Here is a 23,798-nt window from a genome sequence, read left to right as displayed (position 1 = left end):
CGATGTCTGTTGCTCTTACCCCAGCAAGCTTTTCTCTGGGGAGAGTGCTGCTGATTGTTGACTTGGAGCCCTGGCCAGGCTCCTTACCATCTGCTCTTCCTCACTAATCAGCAATTCAACAAAGAAATGTGTGTTAAAACTTAAGGTGGAATGCTTTCTAAAAATCTTGAGGGTGAAGATGTTGAAAACAATCCACCATATAGTCAGGGCTATGGATTTTATTGTCTGCTTACTTTCAGTTTATTTTATAAACTGTTGGGATGCTTCCACTTTATTTTGCAGATAGCAGAAGAGGTGGCTAACCTTGCCTGTGGCCACCTTAATCAGTCAGTGACTAGCGATGAGTTTTTATTCCTGGTGCAGTCAGTGGTGTCTACTGAGGGAAAATCAATGCTCCTAGGCAGCCTTTCCATCTTAGCTTATGGTCTTACTGCACACGGCAATTGTTTTTTTTTTTTTTTTTTTTGGTTAAAGAAATAATTTTATTTCAGGGAAGACTTCCCATGGAAGAATATTGATTTTAGGATAGATGACTGAGCTTGATTCCCAATAAGTGATTATATAAGAAAACCTTACTTACTTTATTAAAGGAATAGAAAGAATAATTCAAATTAATTATTCACTTGCTTCTTGATCCAAAGATAATCTGCCAAAAGTGAAACATAAGCATTTCTCTAAATTAAATTGAAAATAAATAAAAACATTGGTGTAGCTTGACTTTTGTGGAAACGTTTCAAGTATATTGGCCTAACATAATTAATTTATTCTCCCTTCCGGCAAAGCCAAATGTTATAATCATAAACTACTTGAGAAAAATTGTATCTAATTGAAGCACAACATTTATAATTTTGGAAATAACTAATGCTTGTTGATGTTCATTCATTGTTTTGGAAAAACATCTCCTTTTTAGGCTTACCGTCAAACATGAAAATGTTTATAAAAAACATAAAGAATATCACTAAAACATTTATTCAAGCAAGTCAAAAAAATAAATTTTTATATTAAAAAATATGTAGCATACTTATATTTAATCATCCTTCTCTTTCAATTATTTTACTATTTTAGTGATAATGTACTTTAAAAATGTGAGCTGAAAGAAATTACAGGAGCAAAAATACTTGCTGGAATTTCATCAAAGGTCCTATGCCCTTTGTGTGATTTATTTAGTGTTTTACCATCGTTAAAAGACAATTTTCAAAAGAGAATAAAATTATGACTCTTTACAGATATAAAAACAAACACAAGTTAAAGATTTTATTTAACTTTTTAATGAAGAAACCACTGAGGTGTTACAATCAGTTCAAAGAAAAAGTCTAAAATGCAGAAACTTATTATTTAGAGTGAAGGAATGTTGACACGAATGTGCAAAGGCAGACAAAACTAGATTAGGAAGTCAGTTGAATTTCTACCTGAAGGGTGAAATCTGCATGTCTACAGACAATAATTATTTTCTATTGCTATCAGTTATTGAAAATGTACAAAAGTTACAAAATAGCTCCCATAGACTCACAGTCAGATAAAACAGAAAGGTGAGCTATAGACAATGCACAGTTTTCTGCTGAAGCATACGCTTTCCTTACACTATATTATGACTATCTACATCTCACATATCCAAGTTAAGCAGTTGTTACATTGTTTGCCAGTATCCTCTAACCCCTAAATCTGTAATATCCAACACCATAGCACTAGCCACCTGTGGTTATTTAAATTAAATTAATTCAGTCCCTTGGTCACACAGGTCACATGTGGCTAGTGGCCGCCATATCGGAGAGTGCAGATACACAACATTTCTGTCACTGCAGGAACTTCTCACACATTTCCCGATTTTAAATGGAAATTTCTTGGCATCCTTTTTCTAACTTTCCTTTTATTACAGAGGAGGAGTTCATCCTTTCCAAAGTGATCTGTTTCCTCATAAACTGATGGGAAGCAGTGGATTGTACCTCTCCCTCCTTCCCTGGAACGTCCTTTCTGCCTTGCATTATTCAGCTTCTCTCTATTCCACGACCGCCACAAAGCAGGCTCATAGGCCACTACCCTGTTTCCCTCCTACTCTTCACCAAATTTTTCTAGTGAATAGTCTGTACACCTATTATAGCCTGTACAGTTTCTCACCACTTACTCTCCAGCCCTTATAACCTAGATTTTAACTTCATTTCTGACATGGTGCCGAAACGGCGCTCATAAGGGTTACCAGCTGCCTTCTGATTGTCAAACCCAAACAACCCTATCTCAGTCACCTTTTTCTTCGGCATGGAAAGAATTTGATGCCGTGGGGGAGGTCTTCCTTATCATTCTTTTCCTCCTTCAGTTCTGCAGTATAAAGGGGTTCTGTTTTGGCTGTGTTCTCCTGATTGATTTGTTCAGTCACTTCCGCCTCCCATCCTTCATCGTCGCCCACTGTGTATGTCAGTGCAGTTCTGGTTTCCTTACATTTCCGTTTTGTTACCCATGGCTCTAGTATTACCCAGATTCTGAGAATTCCCAAATTCAACATCTCTAAATCTGGTCTTTTCCCTGAACTCCAGATAAAAAGGTCCAGTGTGTGTTGGACATCTCTGTTAAGATTATCCTGCCTCCATCTCAACATTAAGACATCTGGGCATGCTTTTTATCCTTATTTCTTTATATACGACAAATTATACCAGCATGTCCCAAACCGTGACTTTTCACATTTTTCCTCACTGATTCCATTTGTTGGCCTTAGCTAGCATGTCTGTTTTATCACTGCGATATTAATAGTTTTCCTGGCCATCCCTTACTCCTAACCTTCCCTCTGACCCCTGTTTTAGGTCTGGAACTATTTTTCTTTGACCTCAAATATTCTACCAGTACTGGTGCTGTTACTTCCATTCTTTCTATTCCTCACGCACGTTGTTGCCAGACAGATTTCCTGAAGGCCATTAAAAAATACATACACACAATGCAAACATGTGTAATAATTACCAACTTCAAATTAATACCAATTTAAAATAATATTCCCATGGTTCAAAAGTCAAAATATACCAAAAGGCACTTGGTGAAGAAACTGTGCTCCCACTTGTGCCCTTTATCTTCTCTCGTGCAGTCTTCCCAGCAGGTAGACATGGTTACCAGTTTTATTTTGTATTTTTCAGAAACATTTTTATGTGTGTACAAGCCCATATATGTTATATGCACAGAAATTTTCTTTTTCTGCAAATGGTGTGGTATATGAAATATGTTTTTTATACTATCCTTTGTGTATATTTCTAAAGAATATGTCTTGGTGATCTTTCACAAAGAGCTCCTCATTCTTTTTTACAGCTGTATAAGATTCTTCTGTGCATGTACCATAATTTATGTAACCAGTCCTCTCTTGATGGGCATTTAAATCATTCCCCATCCTTCACTGTTCTAAACACTGCTACAAAGGAAATCTCTTTGATAAGTCATCCTGCTCTTATGCAAGTATAAGCAGGTCACTCATGAGGGTCACTGTGAGAACCCGCTATTTTCTGCCTGTTCATTGACTATTCTTTGACCCTCCACTGCCCCTGTACTAGTGCTTTGCTTCTTATGTACCGAGTTGCAGTCGCTGCAGCCCACTCTTAGTCCTTAGTTCAGAAGCCTTCAGGGACTCTCCACTGGGAGCAGATCTGTCTCTGCCCCGTCAGTGTGGGAGGAGGAGCAGGCAGTGCAATTCACCAGAACAAACTGTGGGAGCACTTGCGGCTGTTTCCTGTTGGGCTGACTTGCTGTGCCCCCAGCACGTCCATGTGTTTCTGTTGCCTTGCTTTGCACGGAGTGCTTTCCCTTTGTTCATCATCTTCCTTCCAGATCCACTGCATCCTTTGAGACTGCGCTCACAAGCCACCACATCCATGAGGCTTCCTTGATTCCTGCTCCCTTCTGCTAAAAATAATCTAGCTTTCTACTGAGGACTCTCACACAGCATATCTTTTTCGGTGCTGGATTACATTTCAATGTCTGTGCAGTTCTAATTTAGCTACTCGTTAGTAATGCCCCAGACACAAGGATAGATGGTGCCTTGTTTTGTCATCCCCCCAAAAGTCTCTTAACGTGGTGTCTTGTAATGAATGAAAAATAACAATATTGAGTCTATTCTTTCATGACATGATGGGTTGAAGAAATACTTTTAACGCAGAAATCACCATTCTTGTGCATTTCAGCTATTTTTTTACATTAAAAATGCCTTTATTCTTCCTCCTAGGAATATTATAAGAGCTTACCACCACAAAGTCTTGCATTCCCAGTGACTGCTCCTGTGACCTCCTAGAAATGAGGGTGCTATTCCATTCCATATTTATTCTGTTGCCAGCTAAAAGCATTGGCAGGACTAATTATGGTTCATATTACAGTACCACAAGACCTTAATATGTAATTTGGACTCATGAGTCTCTTTTTATTATGTCTGTTTTTATTATGAGATTGACTGCTTGTCTTGATAACTTGAATTTTAATTTACAAACAAGTGAGTAAAAATTATTAATAGAATCAAACCTTTCAAGTTTCGGCTATAACGACCTTAGAGAGTAGAGCAGTAAACTCCATGCATTTGAGAATACAGTGGGTCCAGGGTACCCAGTGTTCAGACTGGGATGTCACTGAAATATGGCCACTCTGTATGATGATCTTTCTTCCTGTGCTAATAGGTTTTCGAAGAACCCTCCATCAGCCTCTTTGCTCTGGAACATTGTGAGGGAAGAGAGTTACATCTAGAAGAGGCCGTGAACTCTGTTCTGAACAAGGACCTGCACTTCTACACCCAGTCTGTGTGGGTAAAAAGCGGACTGTAAGTATGGGAGAAAGGCTTGGTCTGGTCCAGTCACTGGTTTAAGGCAGAGTTGCACAGTTGCAACCCAAGTCCACTGTGTAGTAGGATGCATTCAGGTGGGCTTGACGAAGAGCACTGCGGTCGGGAAGGACAACCACAGATGATCAGAGCATGTGTCATAGAGTAGGGCAGTCAGATGACTGTACCCAGTTGAACCGACTTTCTTTTCAGAAGAAATTTCAATGTCTCATCACCTTTGGTTAAGACAATTTCCTGCTTAGGCAGGTGACTGCCGGCAAGACAAAGTGTGGTGTTGTTTTTTGATTTAATAGCTTGTGTATTGTAAGGCAGAGCAGTTCCCTCCAGGGTACTCACTTTTCTGTGGACTACACTGGTTGACCTAGCCTGCCTACCAGTATTGTTTTTCATTTAGGTTATCAGTCAGTCAGGAGAGATCCACGGGTCTGTGCTTTTACAAATTAGAAAGCTGCCTTTAGAAAAAATTAAAATTGTGATACAAATACTACGTCTGAATGTGAATATTTAGGATAGAAATGGTGAGAAGCCTGCAAGTGAGGGGCCTTGAAGTTGAAGCTGTTTGCTTCCTGGAAAATCTGCCTCTGAAGCCATTTCTGAAGAGTCTGGCATGTGAAGTAGCCCCTACTCCTGCTCTGCTAGTGTTCTGGTACCAAACATCAGGTGAAACAACACACGTAACTCGTGATGATTAATACAAAAACGGCTTTAAAAGTTTTTCTGTGGCTTTGAAATTCTGTGATAATCAGCTCTGCTTGTTTAAGTGGAGTTGAAAATTAAACTATGATAATAAATGGCTTTTATATTACACGCATGTATAATAGCTTAAATTTTCCTCTGCAAAGCATTTTAAATGGTTTGATGTTTATTCAAACAAATTGATTTATTCTATCTAAGCATAAGATTCCAATATATTATTTACCAATTAACTAAATCCATTTGAACTGAATTTTACATCCCTGTAATATAGATCTTTCACAACATTTTAATACATTTCTTTCCTTTACACTTCTGAGTGAAACTGATATTTGAATCACTTCCGAAAACTTCTTTCTTATTTTTTTCTGGAATACTGGTGTCATTTTATCTTGACTTTCTTAGTTCTTCTCTTTGGCTTATTAGCCACCTACTCTTACTATTCCAAATTCTCTTGAAGGGAACAGTGAAGGCTGCCTAAGGATTTCCCTAGGTTACAGGATACTGCTTAATGTACAGCTCACTTCCCTTAGTGACACGTCGGGTTTGGCTTATTTTAACCCCTATGCTATGCAACATCTTCGAACTGCAATGATGACAGCCACGCTTAAATGTACCATCCCACACAGTTTTCCAACTGTGGAATTCATTTAAATCAATAAATAATTAGGTACATTTTCCTAAAATCTTGCCTAGATTTCCTAACTGAAACTTCCCTGCCTGTTTAAAGAATCTGTGGCTGGAGAGGCAGCTAAGCCTGTCCGTGGTCATGCTGACCTGCCTCTGCACTGTCTGGTTTTTTAGATTTGTGTAGGCAAGAGTGGGGTCAAGAATGGGCCATTCATCGTTCATCTCTCCATAATTTGGCCAACTCTGATCCCAGTTGTGGGGAGCAAGGAGAGCTTTTCTTGGTGGTGGTCAGGTTGAGTCAGTCTTCTCTACCCAAGCTTTCATAGTTGTAATACATCAAGCTTTCCTCAGCTCTTCCCTTCTCCCCACAACTTATGCACAAGTTGGTATCTTTTCCTGCGTTACCTGAAGTACTAGTCCCTAAGGAATGTTGCACTTTGTCAGTTTTAGAAGTTTTTATCTGTAAAATCGAGGGGCTGAAGTTGCTGCCATAGCAGCCAAGCAACCCTTTGTAGCTTGTCCTAAACCCGGACAGCACTGTTCCCGAGCAGACTGCCTCGCTTGCTGCTGGTGCTCTCTGCCTCATCCACAAAGTTATGCCATCCTTGGTGCAAGCCAGGACAACCTCTGCCACAATTCCAGGTGCCTTATCAAAACAGAGCAAGGCAGCCCCCTCACACTTGCTTAAAGCACTGTGTTCACTGACCTTGAGTCAGTCCTGTTGAGAATTTCAGGTCCTTAGTGACTCCAGCGCATTAGTCATCAAGCTTAGTAATCACCTAAAGTGGTGCTCAGCAAACTGTCTCTGTCAAGGGCCAGATAGTCTTTTCAGTTTGTGGGTCATCTGTCTGTGTTGTAACTACTGAAGTTGCTATGGTAGTACAAGAGCAGCCGTAGCCAATCCTTAAAGCAGTCGGCATGACTGTGTCCCCTTAAATAAGTCTTGAGACTCCAGACACCTCCTGTGTACTTTCACACACTTAAATGCAGCCAGAGTTGAAGGCAAGGGTTTGAGGGAGGATTTTCAAAGAGCTGGGCCTTGAAGGAAGAGTGTGATAGGGAACTTCTGCTGACAATTCTAAGTAGTCCCTGGTGGCTTCAGGGAAGCTGTGGAGGGAGGAGTGGAAGAAGATATGTCTGGAGAATTTACCGGAGCCGCATCTAGAGCCCCTGAAGGACATATGATGATGACTATAAGGGCAGAAGAGTGTTTTTCTGCTGGTTAATAGGAGGTTATGGTCTGCTTTGAATGTTAAAATGCTGTGACAAAACAGTGTTTTCAGAGGAATATAGACTTTCAGAGATGGAGGAAACCTTGCATTCATTTTGGAAGAAAGGAAACCAGCACTGTAATTGGAATCCAAATATTCTGAGTCCAGGCCAGTGGGCTTTCTACACCTCCCTGATTTTCGTTAGGAAAAAATGTGCAGTTTAAAAAATCTGCAAACCTACAAGTTTATGAACCCTATAAGGCAAAGTGCAGACAGTTTTGATGAGGTATTGCTTTTTTGTTTTGAAGTACGCTACTTTTTTCTTTCTTGTTCTCATAGATGGATAGCTTATGAAGGATCCAATTTCTTGGGAAGACAAATCCTACTAAGGCCTAATGAGATCCCAAACTGGACAGCATTCAGCAGATGGAAGACAATTGGTTCCCTCCGTCCTATGAAGCAGGTAAGGAGAAGAGAACCGTAAGACTCCAAATAGCTTGCCTTTGTGGTAGAAACATCATAAACCACAGCATCTGAAACAATGACCATTTCATTTAGCTTTCCATTTACATAGTAGGAGGAGTGAATTAGGATGGGGATATCTTGTATATTTTGACCAATTTGCAAGATTGTATCTAAACTCAACATTGGGTTTCAGTTTTCAGTCCAAAGCCTCATAGGCCACGTTTTCTTTTCATGGAAAACTAAGACATTGTCAATTCTGTGGCAAACCTCGGTAACAGGAATGAACTTTGATACTATACTAGTTTAACTTTCTAAGCATTTGGATATTCCCCTTCCTACTTATATAATACTCAGGATGGATCCTGGCAATTTAATTAAAATAGTATTTATTGCACACCTACTGCTTGTCAGTCTTCTGTTCAAAAGCTTCCCACTGCACTTAGAATACAATATACCCTCCACCCGCCCTTGCTTCTTCAACCTCATCTCTCACATGGCTGTCACATGCGTCAAAGTACAGAGTTGCTTTCCCACTAAGACTTTTAACATAGGCTGCGCCCTCTGTGTAGTGTTCTTCCTCATTCTTTGACTAGTCATCCCTGTAAATTCTACTTAAGTGTCAGGTCTTCAAGAATGCCTCCCCCACCTTCTCTCCCAATCTAAATTAGATCATAAAAGACCTGGGGGTTCTTTCTCTACAAAAACACTGTATGCAGTTTATAACCATAGCATTATGGTTGGATCAGGGTCTCTCCCACTCTAGAGAAAACCCTGTGAAGCCAGGGGCTCTGCGTGTTTTGCTCATTGCTCCACCCCTAGCGCCTGAAACAAGGTCTGGAATATTGTAGGTGCTCAGGCACTATTTGTTTAATGAAAGAATGAATGGTATTATGCAAAGTATAATGGAAAATATAAAGATAGATGTGATTTCTGCCGATATTATTAGAGCTTACATTTTTGTTGGGCAAAACATGTCCAACTCAAAGCGGTAACATGAAATGTAAAACAATGCATAATTATCCAAAAGCCACAGGCCGTCCCTGGTTCAGAGAAGGGAAGTATCAACATGTGTAGTCGTGGGGAGGTTTCATGGAAGGTGGAAAGCCTACGTGAGACTGTCGGGTGTGACAGCCCATGGATATGCTATTAGTACCTCTCTTTAATCTCTTTAGAACACTTTCTTGCTTAATTCCGACAACAGTCCTTTGAGGCAGGAATTATTATTCCCATTTTCTAGTTGGAATAATAAGGCTCTGAGAGAATACGATTCCAACTAGAAAATCGGGATAATGATTCCTACCTGTCAATAAAAGTACATTGACAAAAGCCATCCAACTCTCAGAACCAGGATTTGAACCCAAATCTATTATGCTTTAAAATCCGTGTTCTTAAGCGACCACACTCTACTTTCCATCAGCCTAAGATCAGCACTTAGAGAGTACCACCTGTTTCAGGCACTGAGCTGAATATAGCCTAGTGGATCTAAATGCTGGTGCCGATGTTCTGACCGAACACTTATTTAACCCTTACTTAAATGTAAAATAAATGGTTGCAATAAAACATTAACCTAAGTGGTCTTCTCTAGCCCTCTTCACATGCACACGTGCGCACACACCATGCTCATCCCACCACTTGTGAGTTCTGTTGGTTCAAATCCTGGCTCTGCCATTTGTAAGCCGTGCAACTGGGTGAGTCACTTCATTTCTTGGCACCTCAGCTTTCTCACTGGTGAAGCAGTGATCACACTGCTTACATCTCATTGCTGTGACAGTTGAATAAGATAATGTATATAAACCGTCTGATATGGCACTGTCTCATGTTACTGTGGTAATACACTTATTTTGAAAGTTTTTCTTTTTTGTTTTGAGACGGAGTTTCGCTCTTGTTACCCAGGCTGGAGTGCCATGGCGCGATCTCGGCTCACTGCAACCTCCACCTCCTGGGTTCAAGCAATTCTCTTGCCTCAGCCTCCCGAGTAGCTGGGATTACAGGCACGCGCCACCGTGCCCAGCTAATTTTTTGTATTTTTAGTAGAGACGGGGTTTCACCATGTTGACCAGGATGGTCTCGATCTCTTGACCTCGTGATCCACCCGCCTTGGCCTCCCAAAGAAGTTTGTTTTTTTTTAATTCACAATGTCCCTTGAAAGAATCAGAGATGCTCATTTGAAGGATTCTGAAACATTAGTGGCTTTCCTGGCAGAGTGTGTGGTACAGGATCTCATGACCTTTACATCTTGCTTATTCCATACTCCTGTCATGTGGAATGGGGAGCAAGCCCACTGAAAAGCCATTGGAAAAAGCAAAGTAGAGGTAGGAATTCAGTGTAGCTTTTACTAACTACATAATAATGCTGACCCTCTGTTGCTAGAGACTTTAGTAGCCAAGTTCAACACTGAAAATATGTTCCTCGTTTTTGAATGGTGGTTGCTTGTTAGGGAAGAAGAATGTCCCTGCCTATTGTTCAAGGTTCCGTGGTAAAGGGTAAAACAGCCACCTCCTTTGCATTTGCTGAGGAGTGATTTACTTCCAATTATGTGGTCAATTTTAGAGTAGGTGCCATGCGGTGCTGAGAAGAATGTATATTCTGTGGATTTCGGGTGGAGATTTCTGTAGGTGTCTATTAGATCCACTTGGTCCAGATCTGAGTTCGAGTCCTGGATATCCTTGTTAATTTTCTGTCTCGTTGATCTGTCTAATATTGACAGTGGAGTGTTAAAGTCTCCCAATATTATTGTGTGGGAGTCTAAGTCTCTCTGTAGGTCATTAAGAACTTGCTTTATGAATGGAAATCATAACAAACAGTCTCTCAGACCACAGGGCAATCAAATTAGAACTCAGAATTAAGACTAACTCAGAACTGCACAGCTTCATGGAAACTGAACAACTGGCTCCGGAATGTCGACTAGATAAACAATGAAATGAGGGTGGAAATAAAGATGTTCTTTGAAACCAGCAAGAATGAAGACACATCATACCAGAATCTCTGGGATACATTTAAAGCAGTGTCTAGAGGGGTATTTATAACAATAAATGCCCACATGAGAAGCAAGGAAAGATCTAAAATGGTCACCCTATCGTCAAAATTGAAAGAGCTAGAGGAACAATATAAAAAAAACTCAAAAGCTAGCAGAAGACAAGAAATAACTAAAATCAGAGCAGAATTGAAGGAGATAGAGACACAAAAAACCCTTCAAAAAATCAATAAATCCAGGAGCTGGTTTTTTGAAAAGATCAACAAAATAGATCACTAGTCAGATTAATAAAAAAGAAAAAAAAAGAGAGAAGAATCAAATAGATACAATAAAAAACGATAAAGGGGATATCACCACAGATCCCACAGAAATACAAACTACAATCAGAGATTACTACAAACAACTCTATAGACATAAACCAGTAAACTTGGAAGAAATGGATAAATTCCTGGACACTTCATCCTCCCAAGCCTAAACCAGGAAGAAGTTGAAACCTTGAACAGACCAGTAACAAGGGCTGAAGTTGAGACAGTAATTAATAGACTACCAACAAAAAAAAGTCCAGGTCCAGACGGATTCACAGCCGAATTCTACCAGACGTACAAAGAGGAGCTGGTACCACTCCTGAAACTATTCCCAACAATACAAAAAGAGGAAATCCTTCCCAAATCATTTTATGAGACCAACATCATCCTAATACCAAAACCTGGCAGAGACTCAACCAAAAAAGAAAACTTCGGGTCAATATCCATAATGAACACAAATGCAAAAGTCTTCAATGAAATACTGGGAAATCAACTGCAACAGCACATCAAAAAGCTTATCCATGATGATCAAGTAGGCGTCATTCCAGGGATGCAAGGCTGGTTCAACATACGCAAGTCTATAAATGTAATCCACCACATAAATAGAACCAAAGACAAAAACCACATGATTATCTCAATAGATGCAGAGAAGGCCTTCAAAAAATTCAACAGCCCTTTATGCTAAAAACTCTCAATAAACTAGGTATCAAAGGAACATATCTCAAAACAATAAAAGTTATTTACGACAAACCTACAGCCAATATCATACAGAATGGGCAAAAACTGGAAGCATTTCCTTTGAAATCCGGCACTAGACGAGGATGCCCTCTCTCCCCACTCCTGTTCAATATAGTATTGGAAGTTCTAGCCAGAGCAATCAGGCAGGGAAGAAAAAAAAAGGTATTCAATTAGGAAAAGAGGAAATCAAATTGCCTCTATATGCAGATGACATGACTGTATATTTAGAAGACCCTATCATCTCAGCCCAAAATCTCCTTAAACTGATGAGCAACTTCAGCAAAGTCTCAGGATACAAAATCAATGTGCAGAAATCACAAGCATTTCTATACACCAATAACAGACGACTAACAGAGAGCCAAATCATGAGCAAACTGCCATTCACAAATGCTACAAAGAGAATAAAATACCTAGGAATACAACTAACAAAGGATGTAAAGGACCTCTTCAAGGAGAACTAGAAACCACTGCTCAAGGAAATAAGAGAGGACACAAACAGATGGAAAAACATTCCATGCTCATGGTTAGGAAGAATCAATATCGTGAAAATGGCCAGACTGCCCAAAGTAATTGATAGATGCAGCACTATCCCCATCAAGCTACCAATGACCTTCTTCACAGAACTGGAAAAAAACACCTTAAACTTCATATAGAACCAAAAGAGAGCCCACATAGCCAAGACAATCCTAAGCAAAAAGAACAAAGCCAGAGGCATCACACTACCTGATTTCAAACTATACTACAAGGCTACAGTAATCAAAACAACATGGTACTGGTACCAAAACAGATACAGACCAATGGAACAGAACAGAGGCCTCGGAGGCAACACCACACATCTACAACCATCTGATCTTTGACAAACCTGACCAAAACAAGCAACAGGGAAAGGATTCCCTGTTTAATAAATGGTGTTGGGAAAACTGGCTAGCTGTGTGCAGAAAGCAGAAACTGGACCCCTTCCTGACACCTTACGCTAAAATTAACTCCAGATGGATTAAAGACTTAAACATAAGACCTAACACAATAAAAACCCTAGAAGAAAATCTAGGCAAAACCATTCAGGACATAGGCATAGGCAAGGACTTCATGACTAAAACACCAAAAGCATTGGCAACAAAAGCCAAAATAGACAAATAGGACCTAATTAAACTCCAGAGCTTCTGTACAGCCAAAGAAACAATCATTAGAGCAAACTGGCAACCAACAGAATGGGAAAAAATTTTTTGCAATCTGCTCATCTGACAAAGGGCTAATATCCAGAATCTACAAAGAACTAAAACAGATTTACAAGAAAAAAACAAACCCATCCAAAAGTGGGCAAAGGATATGAAAAGACTTTTCAAAATAAGACATATATGAGGCCAACAAACATATGAAAAAATGCTCATCATCACTGATTATTAGAGAAATAAAAATCAAAACCACATTGAGATACCACCTCACGCCAGTTAGAATGGCGATCATTAAAAAATCTGGAGACAACAGATGCTGGAGAGGATGTGGAGAAATAGGAACTTTTACACAGTTGGTGGGAGTGTAAATTAGTTCTACCATTGTTGGAAGACAGTGTGGCACTTCCTTAAGGACCTGGAAATAGAAATTCCATTTGACCCAGCAATCCATTACTGTATATATACCCAAAGGATTATAAATAATTCTGTTATAGAGACACATGCACACGTATGCTCATAGCGACACTGTTTACGATAGCAAAGACCTAGAACCAACCTAAATGCCCATCAATGATAGACTGGACAGGGAAAATGTGGCACATATACACCATGGAATACTATGCAGCCATAAAAAATGAGTTTGTGTCCTTTGTAAGGACATGGATGAATCTGGAAACCATCATTCTCAGCAAACTGACACAAGAACAGAAAATCAAACTCCGCATGTTCTCACTCATAGGCGAGTGTTGAATGCGAGCACATGGACACAGGGAGGGAAGCATCACACGCTGGGGTCTGTTGCGGGGGACCAAGGGAGGGACATTGGGAGGGGTGGGGAGGTCAGGGAGGGATAAGACGGGGAGAAATGCCAGATGTAGGTGATGTGGGGGATGGAGGCAGCAAACCACATTGCCATGTATGTACCTATGCAACAATCCTGCATGATCTGCACATGTACCCCAGAACCTAAAGTACAATTAAAAAAAAAAAAAGCCACCTCTACTTTTACAAGGAAGTTTTTTTTTCTTTTTAAACCAGAATAGTATGCCGTTTTCTTTCATTGTGCTTTAGGAGCTACCTGATTCCTATTCTGATTAACCATTTAATTTCAAAATAATATTTTAATTGATTTTTCCTGTTTATTTAGGTCACAGTTTTGAAATACAACAAAGGAATTCTGAGTTCCTAAAACAGTAGTTTGTGGGTCACATTTAAATCTGTGGTAAGATTATTGGTACTGCTTTAGTTCATATTCTTGTTTAGAAATTCAGGACTAATTAAAATGTGATCCTCTTTTTGGGCTGGGAGTTAGGAAGTCACTAAGGTACTTATAATGAATATCAGTGTTTTTAAGTATAATTACAGAGGAGTCAGACTACGAATGTGTAATTAGGGTAATTAGTACCTTGCTTGAGTTAATTGATTAAAACTGTGATGTTTGGTCCTAAAGTAATTGGAACTCTGTCATCTGTGAAGGTCATGCCTGTTTTCTTACATGTACAAGGTAATGAAAATGTAATAAACATATACTGAAGTCTCAAGAATTAATATTTGCAGTGGGAGATCAGGCTGAGTTACAGACATTTAAGTATGGTACTGCTGCATTTTTAATGTTGGAAGTAGAGACTTGAAACATTTAAAACATTTTGCCAAGTAGAGGTCTTGTTCACCTACTTTAAATGGCCAGATAATTTGTTCTCCTATTGGCTTATTTAAGTGCTGAGAATGTGTATTTCCTTAGGAAGCCTTACTTACCAAAATTGTTGGCCTCATGTTGATCTATCAAAAGTTTCAAAAACAGTAGACTGTTCATTGGTGCTCTTACCATATGACCATATTGCATTTACCTAGCACTTAGGTTTTTTGGCATGAAAGTGCTCTCTGAAGAGACCATTTGTTGTTATTACTCAGCCAAGGTTCTAATTGGGATGGCAATGAGATGACCAAAGGTGGGGATGTTGGGTGTCCTGATTGTATTACATTAAGGCTGGAGGCCTAAGTCATAGGGCTGAAATAATGGCCTTTGTTGTGCTTCGATTATGTGCCCTGCCCTTTCATTGTCTGACACCTCCACCTTTGGAGTTGCCTTTTATTCCCTGTGCCTAAGAGCAAATATCGCATTTCAACACAGGTCTGAGAGCGTCCTGATTAAGAGGAATCTGGCTTCTTTACATCTGTGTTCACCTTATTTACAAAACTAGCGTCATAATTGTAATTTCTTAGAAGGTTTTTGTGGTTATTCTGACAAATAACATAATGGCACAGAACACATTTAGCATGCTGCTCACACATACTATGTGTACAATAAATATTAGCTCTTCTTAGAGGCAGGTCCCAGGTTTAATATTTTAAAACTTTTTGAATATATCTTAAAGCTTCCAGGCCAAGGAGATGAAGTCTTTTGTTACCCAATTTTTGAATACCTGAGTATAGTCATTAAACATATATAGTCTCTACTTTTGAAGAACTATAAAGGTCTTATGTAAACAGAGTAATCACAGCTACAGCTACTAGGGCCCTCTGCTATCTGGGTTTTTCAAGACCTCCCAGAGCCAACTTCCAGCATTTAGGCATAGCTTCACAGTATGTCTGATTACTTGTCTTTCTGAAGTTGCTATAAAATCCTTGTAGGTAACACCTTACCCTTATCCTAGCTCCCCTACCTCCCTCAGCACAGCTGGGACACACGAGTTATTGAATGAAACTCATCAAGTCCCGAATTCTTTACTGCCCCACTCCTCGCCACATGGGATTCTAATGAAAGAAACTTTTACTTTATGTCATTCAAAAGGACACTTTTCAAAAAGTGTAAGAGAGATTGTACAATTTAAGCTTTGTGGTCCATGGCCTAAGAATTTACGATATTAATGTATGCATATTTATGAAAGGGAATAAGAGTGAAACTGATGCAACTAAGATAGTTATTTCTCACTTTCCCTCACAGCTTTCCTCCTCTAGAAAGATTCATTTCCAGATTCAAAAGTTTATTTCTAAATGGCTGTTTCTCCCGTCATAGCCTGCAGTGTACATCAGAATAAAGAACCGTGCCATGGATGAATATCTGACAGTCACTGGAAACCTAGCAGATACCAGGGCAACATCTGTGTGCATTTCTCCCTACAGTGGAAAGAATACTCAGATCTGGCACTACTGCCGCGGTATCTTTAAATCCAAGGTAAGCAATCCCACTGATATGGTATGCCACTTTCTGTTCAGTTTCTTTTGAAAACTAGAATTTTGTCAAACTAGCATGATGTAACAATGCAACTTCATAGAAACAGGTGTTGATTATAAAAATACTGCCATATATATTACTAAAATATTCAAATAAAATTGACTTAATTTATTGGTCTAGAAAATTCAGTTTCAATTTTTAGGTAAACACAAAGGTTATCACATACTCTGGATATAACTAAGTGATTTTTTACAGCCAGTGGTGTAAGTCACCAGATCTAATATTGGACAATGTGCTTTTGTAAGATGTTTCTTATTTGATGGCCCAGATACAATCAGCTGTCTCTGTGATTCTAAATATGTGGAAACTCTTTCATTTTCAAAACATACAATGAAGTAGCAGTAGAAGAAAACTGCTATTGGAAATTTAGGTTCTTTTCTGTGACCCTTCCATTATGTTTAATGCATTGGAAATAGAACCCTAGTTTAAAAACATTAAGTCTGTGTTTTATTGTATCACCAGTGGATTATCTACTTTTTCTCATGCTTCAAAAATGAGAAGCATTTAAAAGTAATTAGTGTCCAGATATCTTTAGCCCATCATGCAATGTTTTCATAAGAAAACCAAGATCAACATAATACATTTTAAGCAAACAGGGACTTAACATTTAATTCCAATTCAGCAAATCTTTATGGAACATCTGTTGTCAGATGTAGACATCCTATTAAAAACAAGTACCTCTATTGCAGTAGGTTTATTTCTGTACCATCTCCTACCCATAGCCATGAAGAAGACATTCAAAAGGGCTGACTGAAATTATACTATTTAGTATTGTTTTTACATAAGACACACATACTTCATGTCTATGATTTGTTTACCTAAAAAGAAAAGGGATGAAATTCAACTTTAGCAAACACAGTACTGCCAGTTAATCATTTCTTAACCCTTTTAGGCCAGTGATACATGTCTTGATGTGATTGGCGGCCGAGACACACCTGGAGCTAAAGTGGCTCTATGGACTGAACATGGGCAATTCAGGCAGAAGTGGAGGCTGAATGAAAATGGAACTATCAGCTCTTATCTCAGTGACCAACTTGTCCTTGACGTTAAAGGTGGGCCTTTGATGATACCCAATTTTGTGTCCCTGGGTTAGTTTCAGTTCCAGATCTCCTCATTCTGGGTAAAGGACATCCTTATAAGAGAAATGTTAAGTCATTTAAAATTATGCTTGAAAAAAGTTAAGATACACAGTTTTACAAACAAAACAACCAGCAGAAAAACCCAAACAACAAAGCCTAGGGTTTTTGTTCATTAGTACAGTTGTAAAACTTTCATTTGCTACACGAACTCAGAACAGTTCTAAATTTGAAGCACCATAAACCATAAAATGAATGTCATCTGTTTCTTAGAAACATACCTAGTTTTTTGCCAGGAGTTGAAATGGTCCTTAAAAACCCTCAGCTAGAATTTATGGTAGGTATCAATCAACCTTGTTTTTGAATTCAGCAAGGTCAGGGCCAATATTATTCATGGCTTTTGCTTTAATTGGGTTAGTCACAGTTTAGTTGGTGTAGAAACAAAAAACACAGTAGCTGACATTCAGCCAGAGTTCTCTCAGAGCACTTTGTTCTGAAGAATTGCATTGTTAAGGCACACCACTTATACAATCATGTATTACGCCTTTTAGTATTTCAATCTGAGTCATAATAAGGTCCAATTTGAGGTGAATAATGGCTAAGGCTGTTGAAACTCAGCTTCCCATTTCAGACTTCTTTGTAAATGGCACATTAATCCACTGAAACGGTGAGTGGAACAGAAGCTTGTGAAAATTGTGAAATTGCTAAGCACCGGCCTGAACAAATAATCTTTTCTTTTGGAATTTCTGTTTTAGGAGGAAACTATTGTGACAAGACTCATGTAATTGTAAATCAGCCCCTGGAGGGAGAAGAAACACAGAAATGGGACATTGAAATATTGTGAGAGAATCAACATCCCTAGAAAGAGCAGAGGAGGAGGAAACTCGCATCTGTCATTGTCTTGTGGACGTGGAAAGGAAGCTACTGTCCTCACACTTCTGGACCACTGAGCAGAATGAACTTTTCCTACAACCTCTGAGACTGTCGCTCTTAACCATAGAAAAGCTCAAAATATTCTTGCCATTACTCAGTGTTCCTATGAAAAAAATATGATGATGTCTGGGAAAGGTTCTATTCGTGATCTCCAGCTGTGGTGAGCAAGTTTCCTGATGTGTGTATCTTCTCTCCTATCCACCAAACGTGAATCCTATTCCTGATGGCCCATTATTGGACACTGGTGATGCTGTTATCCTGTATTATTTATTAATAGTCTACCTAGATGCTTGTATAAGTACAAAGCATAAGGAAACAGATTCCTATGGGTCGAGTCATACTTTTGCAAACAGATGAGTAATTTTTAAGCAACATCTGAAAACGTATTAAGTCTTCCTACATAAACTTTAAGGTTTCTATGCTGCGGCTTTATAACTAGCGCACCTTGTAAGTATTTATACTTGTAACTAACCCCAGGCAGGGACCTCAGCTTCGTTAGGAATAAGGCACAAGTAGTAAAGTATTTTCTGCAGCTGTCATTTCCTCAGTCCTTCAAACTAAAAAAAGTACAAATAACCTAAGGCCGAACTTGCACTCTTAGGTATTAACCAAGACATCTCTTTAGGTGACAAGACTCTACAACAGTGGGTGCCTGTCTCTATGCTGACACTTCATCCTAGAGTTATGGAGAAGCAGCATTTTTTTTTTTTTTTTGGCCTAGAGAAATTTCAAATGTCCAAATTAAAACAAAGTAGCATTTGAACCTTGCCCTTACCATCTTTTCAAGTAAATGTGGAGTTGATTTATCTACTAAATAATAGAAACTCCCATTTTAAATAACTTTTATGCCAGTAAAATCAGGTAGGAAATCACCTTTGACTTAGCTTCCAATAGTCATTACCACCTTTTACTACACAATTCACAAGCAGCTTTCCCTGCTGAATTGGATTGAAACTTCCATTAAGACAACTTTTCCTTTTATCCCCAACTTTCACCAGAAAGCAGAAAAATGCTCTATTTTATTAAAAAAAAAAAAAAAGATTAAATTCTCCAATGATATTTTTTTAAATATCAACCTATATGCACTTTAGAATGTAAAATAACAGTGACTATTATTTTAAACTCAAAGACCCACTATTTAATTTTTTATAGACTTAGTCTTTCCATGTAACTATTGAGTTTTTTCCTCCTTCAATCTCAGGCTTTTCTTCATCTTGTAAGCAGCCTCTGTAACTCCCTTTTGTCCACAGGTATTGAGTGCCTCTCATCTGTGGGGCAGTATTTAATAAAATTTATGTTACAGAATAACTTTAATGGGTGGGGGCTTGTCTATACACAAAGGTATGTATATTTTCATTGTAAAAAAAAATTTTTTAACTTTCTTCGTTGTGTTAATTGTTTAGATTTTTTCTAGAGCCAAAGCTCTTTAAAGTTGTTTCTTCCAAAGAACAAAGCCAGGTTAACGACATTCAATTCTAAATGATATATATTGGAATTGTGCCTTTTCTACCACACTGGATTAAATAAACTTGTCAAAATACAGCTTTGTCATTTTCTGAGACACTTGGTAATTTGCTGTTCTTTCATGTGCCGCTATTAGTACATCAGGCCAACTGACCACCTGTAACAGGGAGGCTTTATATTAGTAGATAGGCAGGTAAGGGAACTTGAATTCATCTTCTCCTCAGCTCAGGTCTTTGCTTTTAATATGTGCATATAAAATAGCAGGCATTTGATTCCGCAAAGGCACTAAACTACTTGGATTAAACATTCTGTCCAGAGAGATAATACCAGGTTTTCCTTTTCCTCATCTGTAGTAAGTTTCAGGTCCTTGACAGAAATAGCTGAACTGTTCCAAATTTGCTTCAGTGCATCCAAATGTGACAAAGGAAAGCGAAGTCCATGAGACTGAAAAAGGATAAATCAATTAGTCAAAATATATGTATACTACTTTATGTCACTGAAGTGGCATTCTCCTGTAAATTTTTATTCTCAATACATCATTATTTTTGATACCCTTTCATGAATATTTTAGATACACTACCATCTGATAACATAAAAGATGCCAACTTCTTCCATAATAAAAGGCATCCTAATTTATGTAGTAAGTGATATTAGTCATTTGAAATGCCTTACATTATACCATTCCTGTAAGGCTACGGGTCCCAGCTAGTATGTTTTAAAACTGGTGTGCATGTATCACAGAAGTGTCTGACTTAATCATTCCCATGCTAGAGCTCTTTGAATAGTGCAAAATGTTAAGTCCACACTGCAGCCATATAAAGCATATTACCTATAAATCAAAAACAATCCATTCTTCCCAACAACCGCCCAAATCACAGGAAGGACACTTGTTTTCAGTTGGAACAAACCTCTGTTTCCTCCTGGTTTCCCATCATGTGTGTCTCTCTCCTATTCTTTAAGGAATGATAGATGTAAACCATCTTTTCTTGAGCTTCATCCTTTGGGGGAAAAATGCATTAGGCCATCATTGAGGGTGTCAGTACTAGGAAGGTTTTCCAACGGGTCAACACCAAGAAAAGTCTAAAAGCCTTGGTGCTCAAGTGAAACGTATGAATACTGGAAAGAATCCTTTTGGCAAAACGTGATGGGTGTGTGCATCCACACAACGTCTATACTTCAGTAGTCACCATAGGTTACTATTTGTATGTGGCAATTAATGGGCATTCTAAGTTGTTAAAACAGCTGGAGTGCTACCTGGAAGAGCATCTTCAGGATTTAATGAAAAAGCAATGATTTATGTATCAACTTACCAATGAAACGCTCAGTTTCTTTTTAATCATACCTGCACTCTCTTTTTTGAATTAAAAAAAAATCTGACATTCCTAGGTATAAACTGACAATTTATGAACATCATGAAGGCATTAACTCCTGAGAAATACCAGCTGTGCATTTCAATTACAGTACCCTTCCCTCCCAAATGGTCCCTCCCTCCCTTCACTCCTCTCTTACACAGTACAATGTATTGTCTCTTCCAGAGCCTTTAGTCATTCTTTGTCACCTCTTAGATAAGGGCAAAAAAATCTTAGCCTAGTGTACTATGTCTCAAATTGGTTATCAGAATCACTTAAAGAAAAAAAAACAGGAATGTAGGAATGTGTACTTTTGAGGGATATATGGGTGTGTGTGTAAATTCCAAGTCTGGCCCTGATGGCTAGAACAATCTGGTTTTAGGGAAAAGCTGAGTGCCCCCTCACCCCCTTGATCATTCATGGGATACCTCCTCAGACAGCTGATTAGGAGGAATGGGGTGAAGCTATATGGTATGCGATTGTTCCAAGGTCCTTAGGACTGTATGGGGAGCTCTATGAAAACATAAATGCAAAGGCTCCAAGATCAGATGAAGTCCGGGAATTTTTCATTTTAAAAAGCTTTCCAGTTGACTCTATGATCAGTTAGCCAGTTTGGGGAATTGCTGGGCTAGGTAGCAAAGTTACAGAACATACACTTTGTTCTCCATAATTTACAGGACAGCGTTTAAGGGGATGCAATATCCACAAAACCACATAGAAAGACAGATATGCACAGTGTGGAGGACTGAGGCTGGGAAACTCAGGAATGAGGTCTGTGGCTGTCCGAGCAAGAACAGTAAGGCCTGAAGTAGGATGGGAAGCAAAGACCAGACGTTAATCACCACATAAAGGGAATGAAGGAAGATTCTGTGGGGATGAGGGCAGGAAAATATGGAACTGGAACTGTGAGATCTGGTCATCATCTAACCTGAAGAAAAGTCATTAAACTGAATGCAGGTGGGTTCCTAAAAGGAGAAGGGCAGAGACCAGTGGTTAGTTTGATAACCTGAGGCCTCTGATGAAAAATACCCTGAGAAGAAAGGCAATCTCCTCCCTCTTGGATACTCACAGATTGATCCTGATCTGGGAGTACTGTGAGGACAATGTGGTCTTTAAACTGCAGTCTCACGACACTGTCTAGCCTCGGGAACTTTCCACCTAGAAGACCCCAAAGAGAGACAGCCGGCCTTCAAAAAAGGAAACAGGCAGATTCAAACTTGCTTACAGACACAATCACGTAGGAAACACATTTACTAACAATTTATAGCTGAATCCAGACATGGCACACTCTCCAGCTGAAGAATTTGCTCACCCCAACACTGTACTGACATTATAGCTCACGCCGGCATGGAGCTCATTCTTACAGTGAAGACAGACATAATCAGATAAATAATAATGTAAGTTTGTAAGTACAATAAATAGATAACAGTAATACCATCGAAGCACAGTAGCTAACAGCACGTAAGGCTGTGCTGCCTTCTGCACAGAACACTCACTCCTCCAGTTTCTGTCCTCAACAAGCTTCTTGCTCAACATGTGGACCTGAGACCAAAATTGCTCGACTCCACCAATAACTAGGTGTGTGACCCTGGTAAATTATTCAGTCTATGTAGGTCAAGCACAGTATCCTATAAAAGCCATCTAATAAAGTCCACAGAGCAAAAAAAAAAATTTTTTCCAAATTGGATTTAACTTAGTGGAACAGCAGCCACTAAAAACAGACTAGCTTTACAGGGTCATCTGCGTGGGGAAAGAGTCACTTTATTGAATATAATAGCTAAGATAAGGATAACCCTGAAGTAGTCTGGGCCATAAGCTGGTGTTCAAGCAAACTGTTCTGCTAAAGATTTAACCATGTACTTGTAAAACATTTACTATTTTGAATAGATACAATCAAAAACAAATTCTAAGCTTCCTCCAAAGACTATAATAAAAGTGAACATACAATCAGTGTTGGAAGGGACCTTACAGATTATCTATCTAAGTGGTTCTCACTTGGTCATAATAATAATTTTATAAAAATTAGTAAGAAATATTCCTTTCAGCTGGGCACGGTGGCTCACACCTGTAATCCCAGCACTTTGGGAGGCTGAGGCGGGCGGATCATGAGGTCAAGAGATTGAGACCATCCTGGCCAACATGGTGAAACCCCGTCTCTACTAAAAATACAAAAAATTAGCTGGGTGTGGTGGCGCGCGCCTGTACTCCCAGCTACGCAGGAGGCTGAGGCAGGAGCATTGCTTGAATTGGGAGGCAGAGGTTGCAGTGAGCCAAGATTGTGCCACTGTACTCCATCCTGGCGCCTGGCGACGGAACAAGACTCTGTCTCCAAAAAAAGAAAAGAAAAGAAATATTCCTTTCACTCGAACCTGAGAACCAACAGCAGCCAAAAAGCCGGTCTGGCAGTCACAGCTAGGTCTTGGTGCCATCCTGGTGAACACAGGCAATTCCACAGAATACTAACATCAGAGATCACTCTGACCATGATAGGTCAAGACAAAACACCACCACTCCATACGTACTCATGTCTGAACTCAGGCAAGGCAACAACATATTCCAAACCACAACGCTGACCAAGCGTCCCCCTAGTCTGACTAATGAATGACTGCTTCTGCTTTACCACTGACAACTTCAGCCTCATGCCCTGCTCCTGCCTACCACGTAACATTTAGGAGACTTCATCATAGAATCCCTTCCATCTTCTGACACCAACCCAGAGCAAAGCCCTGCTTCCTTGAACCCTCTCCAAAACCACCTA

General features: G+C 39.3%; 2 protein-coding genes across 5 annotated transcripts in view; one reads left to right on the top strand and one right to left on the bottom strand.

Annotated features, from left to right (window-relative positions):
• Nucleotides 1-19,769, top strand: part of CRYBG3 (crystallin beta-gamma domain containing 3) — a 133,597-nt gene extending 113,828 nt beyond the window's left edge. For both annotated transcript variants that reach the window (XM_012474147.3, XM_012474148.3), the window contains 5 exons: nt 4,635-4,774; nt 7,669-7,792; nt 16,000-16,158; nt 17,111-17,270; nt 18,050-19,769. In XM_012474147.3, the coding sequence (XP_012329570.2) occupies nt 4,635-4,774; nt 7,669-7,792; nt 16,000-16,158; nt 17,111-17,270; nt 18,050-18,138 (672 nt within the window). In that variant the 3' untranslated portion in view covers nt 18,139-19,769. The remainder of the gene's footprint in view (nt 1-4,634; nt 4,775-7,668; nt 7,793-15,999; nt 16,159-17,110; nt 17,271-18,049) is intronic.
• The window catches only part of RIOX2 (ribosomal oxygenase 2), a 28,105-nt gene continuing 23,560 nt past the window's right edge, over nt 19,254-23,798 (bottom strand). For all 3 annotated transcript variants that reach the window (XM_012474150.2, XM_012474149.2, XM_012474151.2), the window contains 3 exons: nt 22,110-22,198; nt 20,600-20,689; nt 19,254-20,135 (listed from right to left, as the gene is read on the bottom strand). In XM_012474150.2, coding sequence (XP_012329573.2) covers nt 19,977-20,135; nt 20,600-20,689; nt 22,110-22,198 — 338 coding nt within the window. In that variant the 3' untranslated portion in view covers nt 19,254-19,976. The remainder of the gene's footprint in view (nt 20,136-20,599; nt 20,690-22,109; nt 22,199-23,798) is intronic.

The sequence above is a fragment of the Aotus nancymaae genome, unplaced genomic scaffold (genome assembly GCF_030222135.1).
Source record: "Aotus nancymaae isolate 86718 unplaced genomic scaffold, 86718_ANA_hifiasm-v0.15.2.pri h1tg000022l_1, whole genome shotgun sequence".
Classification (NCBI taxonomy): Eukaryota; Metazoa; Chordata; class Mammalia; order Primates; family Aotidae; genus Aotus; species Aotus nancymaae.
The sequence above is the reverse complement of the archived record's forward strand: the minus strand, read 5'-3'. Positions and strand labels throughout refer to the sequence as shown.